Source organism: Mus caroli, unplaced genomic scaffold, assembly GCF_978045245.1.
Source record: "Mus caroli unplaced genomic scaffold, Mus_caroli_1 scaffold_5, whole genome shotgun sequence".
Taxonomy (NCBI): Eukaryota; Metazoa; Chordata; class Mammalia; order Rodentia; family Muridae; genus Mus; species Mus caroli.
Window position 1 is genome coordinate 128,205,168 of NW_028227260.1, and position 13,447 is coordinate 128,218,614.

General features: G+C 42.2%; 1 protein-coding gene across 2 annotated transcripts in view; it reads right to left on the reverse strand.

Moving 5' to 3' along the window:
- Nucleotides 1–13,447, reverse strand: part of Aifm1 (apoptosis inducing factor mitochondria associated 1) — a 39,934-nt gene that overhangs the window by 10,520 nt on the left and 15,967 nt on the right. For both annotated transcript variants that reach the window (XM_021153017.2, XM_029473282.2), the window contains exons 4-9: nt 12,440–12,564; nt 12,186–12,316; nt 9,592–9,682; nt 1,630–1,714; nt 972–1,048; nt 38–146 (exon numbers count right to left, since the gene is read on the reverse strand). In XM_021153017.2, coding sequence (XP_021008676.1) covers nt 38–146; nt 972–1,048; nt 1,630–1,714; nt 9,592–9,682; nt 12,186–12,316; nt 12,440–12,564 — 618 coding nt within the window. The remainder of the gene's footprint in view (nt 1–37; nt 147–971; nt 1,049–1,629; nt 1,715–9,591; nt 9,683–12,185; nt 12,317–12,439; nt 12,565–13,447) is intronic.

Below are 13,447 nucleotides of genomic sequence, written 5' to 3' on the forward strand. Positions count from 1 at the left end.
TAGAGAAAGACAGCTGAGAACAGTTGTCAATACTCACACTTTCTGCCAAGAGCACAGGCCAGTTCACTCCCAAGGAAGCCTCCACCGATAACTGTAATTGACTTGACCTCCCGAGAGATCTTCTCCAAGGCTCTAAAATCTCCAATCTGCAGGATCATACCAGTTTAGTCCACTGATTTCCCAAAGGGGCATAAGATAATAATCCAAGAAGATATTTTCCTCTAAATTTACTGCCACAGACATTTGCACATAATATTTTGTACAAAGTGGCTCAATTACACCCTCTATGTTATTAATGTGAATATCTTTCTCAATTGTAACATTCCTTCTAGCAACAGTGGTTGTCAACTGATATCAGGTTTTCTCCCTAGTCCAAGGTGAGTATGTGGCAGTATCCAGACACATTTTGGCTGCCAGGACAAGATGCTCCTAGTCTCTAGTGGAGAAGCCAGTGATGTTGCCAACATCCCACAAAGCAAAAAGCGATCTCCCACACAAAGAATTATTCAGCGTTAACAATCAAGAACATACAAACTTCATCCAATATCCCTAAGTGTAGATAGAAAATTCCAGCACGGCATGGGGTGAAGAAGCAAACAATCTCCTTTCCTTTGTCCTGGTATACTCAATCGTTTACACCAAAGTCTTCACAAAGTACTTGTAATGAAAAATGCCAAGAAACCGAAAAGAGTTCTGGTGGATCAAACATGAGAGAGAGAAAACAACTGTGGAAGGGCAATCAGAACTATAGCAAGCAGTGGAAACCAAATGTAGTTCTCTCCTAGAAGCACAGAACCCTTGAGTGAAGTATCAGAGGTACAAGGAGAAGTGACTTGCTCCAAAGCCAGATAGCAAGAGTGGGGAAGAGCTACCAAAAGAACTTGGATCTCAATTGGAGGGAGAACTTGGGGACCACAAAAGTATGTTACCTCTTCAAAACAACATACACAAAAGCCCACTAAAGCCATTACCTTTCTGAAAAGTGTTGTTCTACTCTTCACCTCTGCTCCAGCCCTATCGATGGCAGACAGACTTCTTGGAGTGCCTCCTGGAAATAATAAGAAAGAAAAGTCCTTTAGCCTGACAAGTGGGAGCTCTCTGCTGTGACCGTGCCTAAGTATGCTGGCTGTCACAGCAGTAGTCTTGGTGGTAGTGGTTGCTGTGGCTGCTGCTGCTAATATTACCATGGAGTGACTAACAGATAACACGGTTTGCCTCACAGCTGGCTTCTTATCAATTTCCTTTAAGAAGGAAAGCTGAGTCTCCTCTTAGGGGACCTTGCCTCAATGACTAGCCAAGCCAGAGAGCCTTATTTCCTTTTTCCATGGTGTGTGTATGTATGTTTGTCTCTCTCTGTCCATTTTTTGAGACAGGCTGTTATGTAGATCAGGTTGGCCAGAAACTCATGAAGATAACAGCCACTTCTTCTTTTAATAAGCTTTATTATAAAAATTGCAAATAAATAAAACATCACACACTGAAATTAACCAGATATCTACATTAGAGATTCTGGACATCAGATTTCTTAAGAAAAATAAATTGTACCATCTTTTCAAGAGAAAGATAGACTCTAAAGCTTGAGTGAGTTACCATAGTAGAGAAGACAGCCACACCTCTAGAAATACTCACCCGTTGCAATCAAGCACTTTTCAAAGGTAATCTGAGAGCCATCATTAAGTTTCACCATGTTGCCTCTTACATCCAGATGTACTACCTGGTATAGTTGCATACATATACACAAGAGGTAGATATGAGTAAGTTATGAAAAACTACTGTGATATAATATTCACCATTTAAAAGTGTACAATTTATTGATTTTTAGGCTATTCACCACTATCTAATTGTAGAACATTTCATGACCGCCAATTTTTCAAAAAAAAAAAAAAAAAAAAAGCCTCCAAACCTATGTTGTCACCTCAATGAGAAGAATTAGTTTTTGACCAAAACCATCCTTAAGAAATTGTTTCTAAGCCAGGTGTGCTGGCATATGCCTTTAATCCCAGCACTCGGGAGGCAGAGGCAGGCGGATTTCTGGGTTTGAGGCCAGCCTGGTCTACAAAGTGAGTGCCAGGACAGCCAGGGTTATACAGAGAAACCCTGACTCAAAAAAAAAAAAAAGAAAGAAAGAAAGAAAAAAGAAAAGAAAAAAAAAAAGAAATTGTTTCTAAGTAATTACTGGGATTTTGGGGGGTGGGGTGGGGAAGGTTAATGTTTCTCTGTGTAGCCCTGGCTGTCCTGGAACTTACTCTGTAGACCAGGCTGGCCTCCAATTCACAAGGATCTACCTGCCTCTGCCTCCTGAGTGCTGGGATTAAAGGTGGGTGCTAACACTGCACCTGCCTAAGCAATTATTGGGACCATAGTTTTCGGGACCCAGTTTCCTCAAGCAATCAAGATTACTATCCGTTGGATTCCCAAACTTCCATTCTGATTTACTGAAATGGACAATGGAGAAAGTCTGTTCTGTTTTGCCATTAGAATCCTTATTTCTTTACTAACAACTCTACCACATTCAGAACATCTCTGCAGAATCTTTCTCCAACTTCTACTTTTCACTGACACTCAGCTATCCCTCTGGGATGTCACACTCAGAGATATTCCAAGTCCAGGAAGAGGAAGGTGTTCTAGAGTCTTGTAGGTTCATCCTCCTCTGACTGGTATCTACTTATACCCCTTTAAGTCACTGTTGGGAAATCACTTCCTGCCACTGCTCCTTATATCTAAGGACCTTGGAATTTGGCTATTTTCCTCTGTGCCATATCCAGATTCTTGTTATCTCCTAAAGTACTATTTCCACCTCAAATATCTTACCACAATTATCTCTCAGGGTCATTGGTTGGTTGGTTGTCTGTGCATGTGTCTTTGTTTGTTTGAAATAGGGTCTCATTATACAGCCTATCTAGCCTGGAAATTGCTATGTATATCATACTTGCCTCAAACTTACAGAAATCTACCTGTTTCTGCCTCTTGAGCACTGGGATTAAGGCACACACCACTATACATGTACACAAGCCTAGCTTCAATGCTTGCTTGCTTTTCTTTCTTTCTTTCTTTCTTTCTTTCTTTCTTTCTTTCTTTCTTTCTTTCTTTCTTTCTTTCTTTCTTTCTTGTTTTTTGTTTTTTTGTTTTTTGTTTTTCCAGACAGGGTTTCTCTGTGTAGACCTGGCTGTCCTGGAACTCACTTTGTAGACCAGGCTGGCCTCTAACTCAGAAATCCACCTGCCTCTGCCTCCCAAGTGCTGGGATTAAAGGCGTGCGCCAAATGCTTTCTTGATTGCCATTGTTACATCAGTTTTTGTTCTCTTTGTTCGCAGCAGTGTGGAGAATGTGCCTGGGGCTTTGTGTATGTTTAGGCAAGCACTGTACCATGAAGCCCAGCCTTAGTGTCTTCCAATTTTCTGATTATTTGGTTGGCAGTTCCATTCCAAATAATTTAGACCAATCAATGGTAGACCATTCAAATGGCTCTTTTGCCAATACTCTTAATCCCCCTGTCTTCACTAGGGTTAAGAGCTTGAGTCTGAGAGATTAGTTCGCATCATCTGCTCTATTCCTTACTAGCCTGTGAGACCATCCCATCAAGAAATACCTGTTAAACATCTCTGGTGCTTTAGAGGCAGTTCTAAGTGCAGGGGACACAGTGATGAGAAAGACATTATTTTCTCTGCCTTCAGAGTATATTAAGACAAAAGCAGCAATTTAACAAACACCAACAATAGTAAGGAGTGTCAAATCTGATAGCTTTGACAGGACAGGTGGCACTAGAAACATGGGGTGGGGGAATTCGAGTCTGGTTGAGTTGCGTAAAGCTTTCTAGAGTCAACAGCATAGATGAAGGAGTAGCTCCTTTAGCCTCCTTTGCTTTGTCCTTGGTAAGCTCTCTCTTCAATACAACCTGACAATCCAACATCTAGACTATTCTTTCCGACAACCATCTTTTTTCCCCTTGATAACCACCTTACATCCTGTATCACTGTGAAATCAAGTAAGGCCGTTAGATGTGCCTGCAACACAAGCATGAGTGCAGCAGTAATGCATCTGTAACCCAGTGCTGGGAAGACAGAGATAGGCATACCCCAGAGGTTCCATAGTCAATCGAACTGAATTAATGAGAGAGAACTCTCCAGGTTCAGTGAGAGACCCTGTTTCAAAAAATAATGTGGAGACAGATAGCTAAGACACTCAATGTCAACACCTAGACTCCACATGTGCATATACAGTGGTCCCTCCATATACATGTGCACACACATATATACACCACACACATATGTATGCACACAAATTGATCCATACCTTTACTTCTTTTTTTTCCAGCTATTGAATAAGGGGACCTTTCTATTCCTTTGTGTCTCGCCATTTTATTGTCTTTCAGAATCTTCACCTGGTCCATTCATTCCTGTACCCTCTCCTGTGATCTTAGTCCATTACTATATCCAATAAGATCAATCTTTGATTCTATGTCCTCTTCAAACTTTTGTCCAACGGCCATCTCCACTGATTTAAACTTTTAATTTAGGATTTTCGAAAAAGAAATACTCACACACCAACCATTATTTTATTTACTTACCTTTACTGTACAGAAATTGAACCAGATCCTTGTGAGTGCCATGTAAGCTCTCTTATCACTAAGATACACCTATAATCATTAAGGTTTTTTGTTTTGTTTTTTCGAGACAGGATTTCTCTGTGTAGCCCAGCTGTCCTGGAACTCACCCTGTAGACCAGGCTGGCCTTGAACTCAGAAATCCACCTGCCTCTGCCTCCCAAGTGCCGGGATTAAAGGTGTGCGCCAGCACTGCCCGGCAATCATTAAGTTTTTAAGAGATGGGGCCACAGTCTTTTGCCCAGATAGGTCTAAAATGGACTATACTGCATCCTAGACTGGCCTCAAAATTGTAGCAGTCTTCCTGATTCAGTTTCCAAAGTACTGGTAATAAAGAGCGTGACCTACCATGTCCAAATTTTATTTAAACTTGTGTGTGTTTTCATGTCTGCATGGGTGCATGTACTCATTCATGTAGTAGACAAAAGATAAACTTGGGTATTGTTTCTCAAGCCCTTCCCTGTCCACCTCTTTTTTTTAGAAACCAGGTCTTATATTGGAGGCCTAGAACTCACTAAGTAGGCTAAGGTGGCTGGCCCGCAAGTCTTAGGGATCCACCTGTCTGCCTTCCTAGCACTGGTATTACAAACATGTTCCACCACATCTGGATTTGTTGTACATGGGTTCTGGGTATTGAACTCAGGTCCTCCAGCACCTTACCCTTCTAGATCATTTACATTTACTGAAAGAATAGTATAGGGGCTATGGAGATAGCTCAGTGAGTAAAGCACTTGCTATGCAAGCATGAGGAACAGAGTGTGGACCCCCAGTATCTACATAAAAACATTGTAGCTGTAGCCACCCACTTGTAATCCCAGTGCTAGCAAAGTGGAGAGGAGATCTCCAGGGCGAGCCAGCGAGCAGACTAGCAGAACTAGCCCTATGTCTGACAAGAAACTCTGGTGCAGTAGACAGGGTAAAGAGAGGTGCCTCTGGCCTCTACATGCATGTGCACACAATGTCAACATGAATATACACATGCAAAAAAATAAAGGGTAGTTTAACTTTGCATTGTTATCTAAACTACGAGAAGGGGACACCTTATAGTTCTTTCCTTACCAAGTTCTTTGGCAATAGTAAAACTGCAGGTCATGTTCTGCTTCTTCCAAGTACCTAAAACCTTGGCTCTTATCCTAGGTTTCTATACTTCTCTCTAAGTTATCTTCTGTTGTTTTTGTCATTGTTTGATACAGGATCTCATTATGTAGCCTTAGCTGGCCTGGAACTCTTATGTAGACCAGGCTGCTGTCAAACTTGCAGACATCTACCTACCTCTGTATCCCAGGTGCTACAATTAAAGGCATCCATCATCATGCCTGATGTCCAAATAGATTTTTATCTTTCCCTATCTTTCCCCTTAAACCAGATCTTCCTCTTAAAATGTTTTTCTGAGCTGGGGGCTAGTGGTGGCACTATTATCTACTCTGACACACACAATTAGATACTTTGTCTCTTTGCTTTCCATCTCCTGCTTTTAATCCATCTTCAGGCCTTAGGGATGTTTAAGCATCCCTCAAGCATGGCCCACATTCTGATCAAGTACTTCCCTCCATGCTAGGCATCTAATGTAGTGTTACACAAGAAGTAATACATTATTAGGAACTTGGGCTCTGATTAGAATTTCTTGGTTCTACCTCTCTAGTTACATAGCCTGGATTCATATTCTGTTTCTCATTTATTAGTTTGTACTGTTCAGGACAGTTACTTAAAATTTCTTTATTAAAAATGTTCTCTATGAAATGGAATTTCTATGTTGTAAGATTACTGTAAGGACAAAAGAACTATAAGAGATAATGAACATAAAACATTTTAAAAACTTTGCTTATAAGATTCCAACAGGAAGGCTGGGACTATAGTTCAGCTAGTAGAGTGTCTTGACTAGCATGCAGGAGGTCCTTGGTTCAATCTCCACTAGTGTCAAAAGGAGTTCAGAGTCACTGGGCTGTGGATGTTGCTTAGTGCATAGAGTGCTTGCTTAGTATGCATAAAACCCTGGATAAACCAGGTGTGGTGGTACATGCCCATAAATCCCCACACCTAGGAGGTTGAGGCTCGGGACATAGAGGCATGAGGACCAGAGTTCAAAGTCATCTTGGCTACATGAGTTCAACACCATTCTGTGATACATAAGAACCCATCTTAAAAAGGGGGTAAGGCTGGAGAGATGGTTCAGTGGCTAAGAGCACTGATTGTTCTTCCAGAGGTCCTGAGTTCAATTCCCAACAACCACATGGTGGCTCACAAGCATCTGTAATGGGATTGGATGCCCTCTTCTGGTGTGTCTGAAGATATGAGACCGTTTAGTCATATACAATAAATTAACACTATTTTTAACTTTATATGGATGGGTGTTCTGACTACATGTATGTATGTGCACCATATATGTGTGCCTGGATTGTTGTGAGATGCTATGTGGATGCCTTGAATTGAACTCAGTTCTGTTAGGAAAGCAGCAGTGTTCTTAACTGCTGAGCCATTTCTCTGGTCCCTCCACCTCTAGTTGTATCCCCCTGAAATCCACCATGCCATAGTCAACAGTAATTATCTAAAGTTCATTTCACGTATCTATACCTTTGTCCAAGTGCCATCAGCTCCCCAGTGTATATAAAGTTCAAGCTCTCCTACGTGGCAAAGTTTTGTCTTAACCAAGCCCTAGTAAAAGTTCTCAGTTTTGCCTCTTGCTACTTCCTAACTTGAATATTTTTTTAAAATTTCTTCTTGTATGCACACCTTAGGAGGCAGAGGCAGAGGCAGGTAGATCTCTGTCAGTTCAAGGCCAGCCTGGTCTACATAGCAGGTTCCAGTACAACCAGGGCTACACAGAGAGACCCTGTTGCAAATCAGCCCTCCGAAAAACCCAGACAACAATAAAGTAAAGAAAAAATTTCTTCTATTTATTTTCTAATCTATTACTTCTTTTGCTAAGTTAGGGACCAACCCTGCACCTTACCCACACTAGACAACTATTCCACCCTAAGCTATATCCCCAGTCCCCTCATCCAGGTTTCTACTTTATCAGAAGCCAGCTGCTTGTTCTCTTTGACTAAGTGGGCTTTTCTGTACTGCTGGGCACCTGCTTATGATGTTACTTCTTCCCTCAAATGTTATCCTCCTGAGTCTTCTTTGCTCCTATGTAGTCTATGCCTCTTCATTCGTTAATGTTTTCTGCTCTAGGGTTAGGGAGATGGCTCAGTAGGTAAGAACACTTGCTGTATGAACATGAGAGCATGAACTACAATCCTTAAAACATGTAAAAAAGCCAGGCATATCAGTACAGGGGAACGCCAGGGCCAAGAAGTGGGAGTGGGGGGGAGGGGAGTGGGGGTGGGGGGTGGGTGACTTTTGGGATAGCATTGGAAATGTAAATGAAGAAAATACCTAATTAAAAAATACTCTGTTCTGAAAAAAAAAAAAAAAAAACAATGGAGGAGAGAGAGAGAAAAAAAAAGCCAGGCATAACAGTGTATAAATCTGTAAACCCAGCATTGAGAAGAAACAGAGACAGGAGGATAACTGTAGCTTGCTGGCCACCAACCTAGCCTCAGGTTCACTAAGAGACCCTGTTCAAAAGGAATATATCAGGCAGAGTAATAGAGTGGGACACGTGACACCTTCCTCCTTATACCCCCACACACCATATCCACACACCAAGAAACAGACAATTTTGTTCTTGCTGAGGACCTCAGTTCAGTTCCCAGAACCCACATGATGGCCCATAACCATTTACAACTCTAGCTCCAGGGGATCCAAGATTCCTCTTCTAACTTTCGTGGGCACCAGACACACACATGGTATGCATACATACATGCATACATACATACATACATACAGGCAGACACTCATAGACACAAAATAAAATAAATAAATCTAAAAGGCATGTTTTAGTAAGATTTTAGGTCTATCAGATTTTTCTCCAGGAAGCTTTCCTTGCATGCATTACTGCACACTCTTCCTCCTACTCGCTCCCAGCATACACAACTCCTAGACATTTCTGCGATGTGATTGTCTGTCTGTGTTCCTGCTTGTTTCTGGTCTCCCTTAGGGAGCCGGGATCCTGTGTTTCCCAGCAGAGCCATTTAACATGATGTCTCACTACCAGCTTAACCACATTCTGCAGCTCTGTTATAGAAGAAGTGGTTACAGGTGAATCTTTCGTTCTATGCTTTCCATCCCCTTCCTACCATCCCCTCCATTGAAACACTGACATTAGCTTACAAACATAGTCTACTGTTTCCCAGTAACAAAACTAAAGGCCAACACAACAAATAAAACAAGACAAAGCCTTCCTGAGACCCCACAAGCATCCTCAATAACTGCTCTCCTTACTTAGGCAAGCACCTTGGTAAAGTCTGACAGCAGTTTCCATGCTGTGTTTTGACTGAAGTGTTGCATTATGCTGCAAATTTGGCTTAAACTCTTGTCATCAACAATAGGAGAGAAAGCTGAGCGTAGTGGCGCATGCCTTTAATCCCAGCATTCAGGAGGCAGAGGCAGAGGCAGGCGGATTTCTGAGTTCGAGGCCAGCCTGGTCTACAGAGTGAGTTCCAGGACAGCCAGGGCTACACAGAGAAACCCTGGCTTGAAAAACCAAAAAAAACCAAAAAAAAAACAATAGGGGAGAAAGGTAAAGAAAACAATAGGAAGGAGGAAAATGCAGAAGCACCAAAAAAGTGGCAAGAGCTTATAGAATTCTAGTATCTGACAGTGGGACTTTCCCTGGCAAAGCTTAGGTAACTTCAAACTCTAGGCTCGGGTATGGGTTTTCCCTAGACAGACACACTAAAGAGTCTTAATCTTAAAATGCTTTGGCTTTTCCTTGATGAACTACAATGGGAGAGGAAACAGGAGTTGAAATGAAAAAGCAGACTACTGTTCTTGCTGGTTGGTAACTACATGGGAGAGAAAACATGAATTGAAATGGGAAAGCAGACTACATGCTGGTTGGTAACTACGTTGAGCCCCAAAGAGAAAGCAGCCTACGAGCTCACCTTTTTCCCGGTAAGGACAGCCACACCACCGTTCTCAATATTAGGCAGGTCCTGAGCAGAGACATAGAAAGAAGGTGGCTGGAAATATATGCTGTATGGGAAAGAGGAGAAAATGATAAGCAAGCATCTGGAACTGCCATAGGTTCCCCCTATAGCTTTAGTAAAATGATGCCAATTAAGAAAAATCAACTCAGGCACATTTTTTCAGAGTAAGTCTCTAGCCACTAGAGCTTGGTACTGATTGGCTTACTGAGAAGTAGTATAGGTCAATGATTCTCAATTGAGTACTTTAGCCCCAAAGACATTTGGCAATTTCGGGAGACATTTTGGATTGCAACTTAAAAGGGGACGCTACTCTTATCTGGTATCTTGAAAGAAGGATGTGTGCTACACAGGGCAGCCCTTACCTCCAGAAAAATTATGTTGCCTCAAATAGCAATCAATGCTACAGAAGCATGAAACTAAGCTCTAGATATAGAACCATTTCAAACTAAGAACAAGGACATTCAAGGACCTGGGATTCATGTATCGACCCCCATCAATTTTTCAGAATGGTGCTGCTCGTCAGCGGAGCAAGATCTTGCTCCTAGATGACTCGAGCAATTAGGTGCTTGATCTAGCAAGATCTTGCTCCTAGATGACTGAAACAATTAGGTTGGTGCATTGGCATGTATCTAGTCTTGACTACTCAGGAAGAATCAAGAATATTGCTTGAACCCAGTTTTGGGGCTAGCCAGGGCAACAAAGTGAGAATACAAATTTAAAAAAACTAAGTAAATAATTATGATATATTAAACAGAAATAACTTAGCTGAAAGTCTGTGGTCTGCTTGAAAATGGAACATGATAGTAAAGATGAGGGAGGCAAACAAACACATCTTGGTGTTTAATTTTTTTTTACATTTATCTATGTTTGTGGATGCTTTTTCCTGCATGCCTGTCTGTTTCTAAGTGTCAGGGAAGGGTGTCCTATCCCCTTGAACTGGAGTTACAGATGGTTGCGAAACCACCTTGTGACTGCTGGAAATCGAACATGGTTCCTCTGCAAAAGCAAAAAGTGCTCTAAAATGCAGACCCATGTCTCTGGCACAGGCTTGTAAAACTGTAGTTCTACATCAGAGAGCAAAGCAGCAGTGCCCAAGAACAGTGTTGGAATTGAGACCTACGGAGTCAGTTAAAAGAACAAAGCTTCTGGACCCACAGCTCCGAGACTTGGGGGGTTTGTTTGCTTGTTTTGTGTCTCTGAGACAGAGGCTGTTACCCTTGGTACTCAGAGGTTAGTCTTGAACTCCTGATTGCCTTGCCTCATCCTCTCAGTGCTGGGGTTTCAGGCATGCACCATCATACCCGGCGAGCTCCAAGTGTCATTTGTGCATACATTCTGATAATGAGGCTCTTCATTATGGTCATCCCACTTTACCCCCACAATTGTGAATGCTGGTCAGAGTGTCAAACAAAGTGCCATTAATGGACTAGGGAGACAGCTCAGTTAGTGCTTGCTGGAGAGGCAGAAAGACTAAGTTTTAGCCTCAGAACCCACATACAGAAGCAAGCATGGTGACATGCACCTCTAGGCCCAACACTGTGGAAGCAAGGACAGGAAAATCCTTGGTGCTCATTGGCTACACAGCCTAACCTATTTAGTTGAGTCCCAGACCAGTGACAGACCCTGTCTCAAAACAAACAAACAAAAAAATGGTAGCTGGCACTTGATGAATGACACCAAAAGTTAACCTCTGGTTTCCACACACATATATATAGAGAGAGACATGTATGCATATTAACACATACATCTGAGCACTGCTGCGAGCTCCTTTAATACCCTCCACCCATGTCCCCATTGCTCCCAAGAAAGTAGCTATTTTAAACGGCAGTTCCCGATTGGCTAGCATTATTTGCACCAGCCATCCTTGCTCTCAGGCAGTCCTCAACTAGGTCCTCCTGCAGGAGAAGCTTCTGCAGCTGCACGGCCCCCAGCGTTTACATCGAGGTAGCCCTGCCATTCCTGCTACACATATACATGCCCAAAATATGTAAGGGTGCCAGAAATTAGCTTCACTTGCTTATATGTGACATGCCTAGCTATTTATAAAGAACTGACAACACCGGGCTGGTGAGATGGCTCAGTGGGTAAGAGCACCCGACTGCTCTTCCAAAGGTCCGGAGTTCAAATCCCAGCAACCACATGGTGGCTCACAACCATCTTTAACGAGATCTGCCTCCCTCTTCTGGAGTGTTTGAAGACAGCGACAGTGTACTTACATATAATAAAGAAATAAATCTTAAAAAAAAAAAAAAGAACTGACAACACCAACTAAGCTAATCTCTAACAGAAAAAAAAATCTAACCTAAAGGTCCTAGAAATAGGAACCCTAATACGTAACAGTCCAGCATTAAACTACTGTTAGTAGTTTGGGGAACAGACATTAGAATGTTCTTTGTGGTCTCTTGCCTCTGAGCTTGATCAAGCATGCACAATAGCAGACTCCCATGTACAGCCTTCCAATTTATCATCCATGGTCAGTGACAAAATCCTAACCTGCTCCCCATGCTCAGCTGAAGATGGTCAGGCCCATTTTACCTACAGAAACGTACCTTCTCTCTTTTCCATTCCACTGTCTGAATTGCAGTGTCTTTGTGACATTTGGATCATCTGAAAACCACAATTCTTTTGAAAGAGGAGGTCGCATGTATGGCAGTTCAGGGTCTTCAGATACAATCAGGACCTGTAGACACAAAATGATACTTATCAGAGCTGAGTAATTTAAAAGGAAAATGTCAAAACATCACACTGGCTAAGTACTTGCACACTATCCCCTCCATGCCAAGCAAGATAACATGCACCTTACCCTGGCCCCAGGATCCCGAGCCCGGATGGATCTGGCTGCTGCAAAAGCAGCAGTCCCTCCACCAATCAGCAGGAAAGGGACGTGACTTGGTGCCCTGATCTGAGGAACTGAGCCTCCCTCTGTAGCTGTAAAAGACAGAACAAACAGAGTAAGTCTTCTAAAAGGCTCTGATGACTCCTTGGCACTATTTCAAAAAGCCACCCAACATTCCTCTCAGTCCTTTCCATAAAATAAACCAGCACGCCTATACTAATCAAAAACTTATCGAGATAAAGTTATAACTCAGTGGGGGCTGGCGGAATGGCTCAGCGGTTAAGAGCACTGACTGCTCTTCCAAAGGTCCTGAGCTCAAATCCCAGCAACCACATGGTGGCTCACAACCATCCTTAATGAGATCTGACTCCTTCTTCTGGTGTGTCTGAAGACAGCTACAGTGTACTTACATATAATAAATAAATAAATCTTTAAAAAAAGTTATAACTCAGCCGGACGTGGTGGCGCACGCCTTTAGTCCCAGCACTCGGGAGGCAGAGGCAGGCGGATTTCTGAGTTCGAGCCCAGCCTGGTCTACAAAGTGAGTTCCAGGACAGCCAGGGCTATACAGAGAAACCCTGTCTCAAAAAAACAAAAATAAATAAATAAAAAAATAAAAAAAGTTATAACTCAATGGTAGAAAGCTTGCCTATCATGTCTAAGGTTCTGGGTTTGACAGCCAGAAATGAAAAAAAAAAAAAAAAAAAAAGAAGACACGGAAAAAGACCCCAATCTTCATAACATTACAGTGGAAGGGCAAAAGCAAGTATTCCTTTCATTTTACCAGTAGCAAAAACATTTTAAGAGGATGAATGCGCTGCAATGTCTTTCACTCATTAGGTCTATACTGGCTCTAGGGCCTACCTTAAATATTAGTCTTTTCCTTATTACTACCCTTAAGATAGGGTTTCACTATGTAGCCCAGGCTGGCCTCATCTTCCCATATGGTGGGATTAAAAATATAAATCACCACAC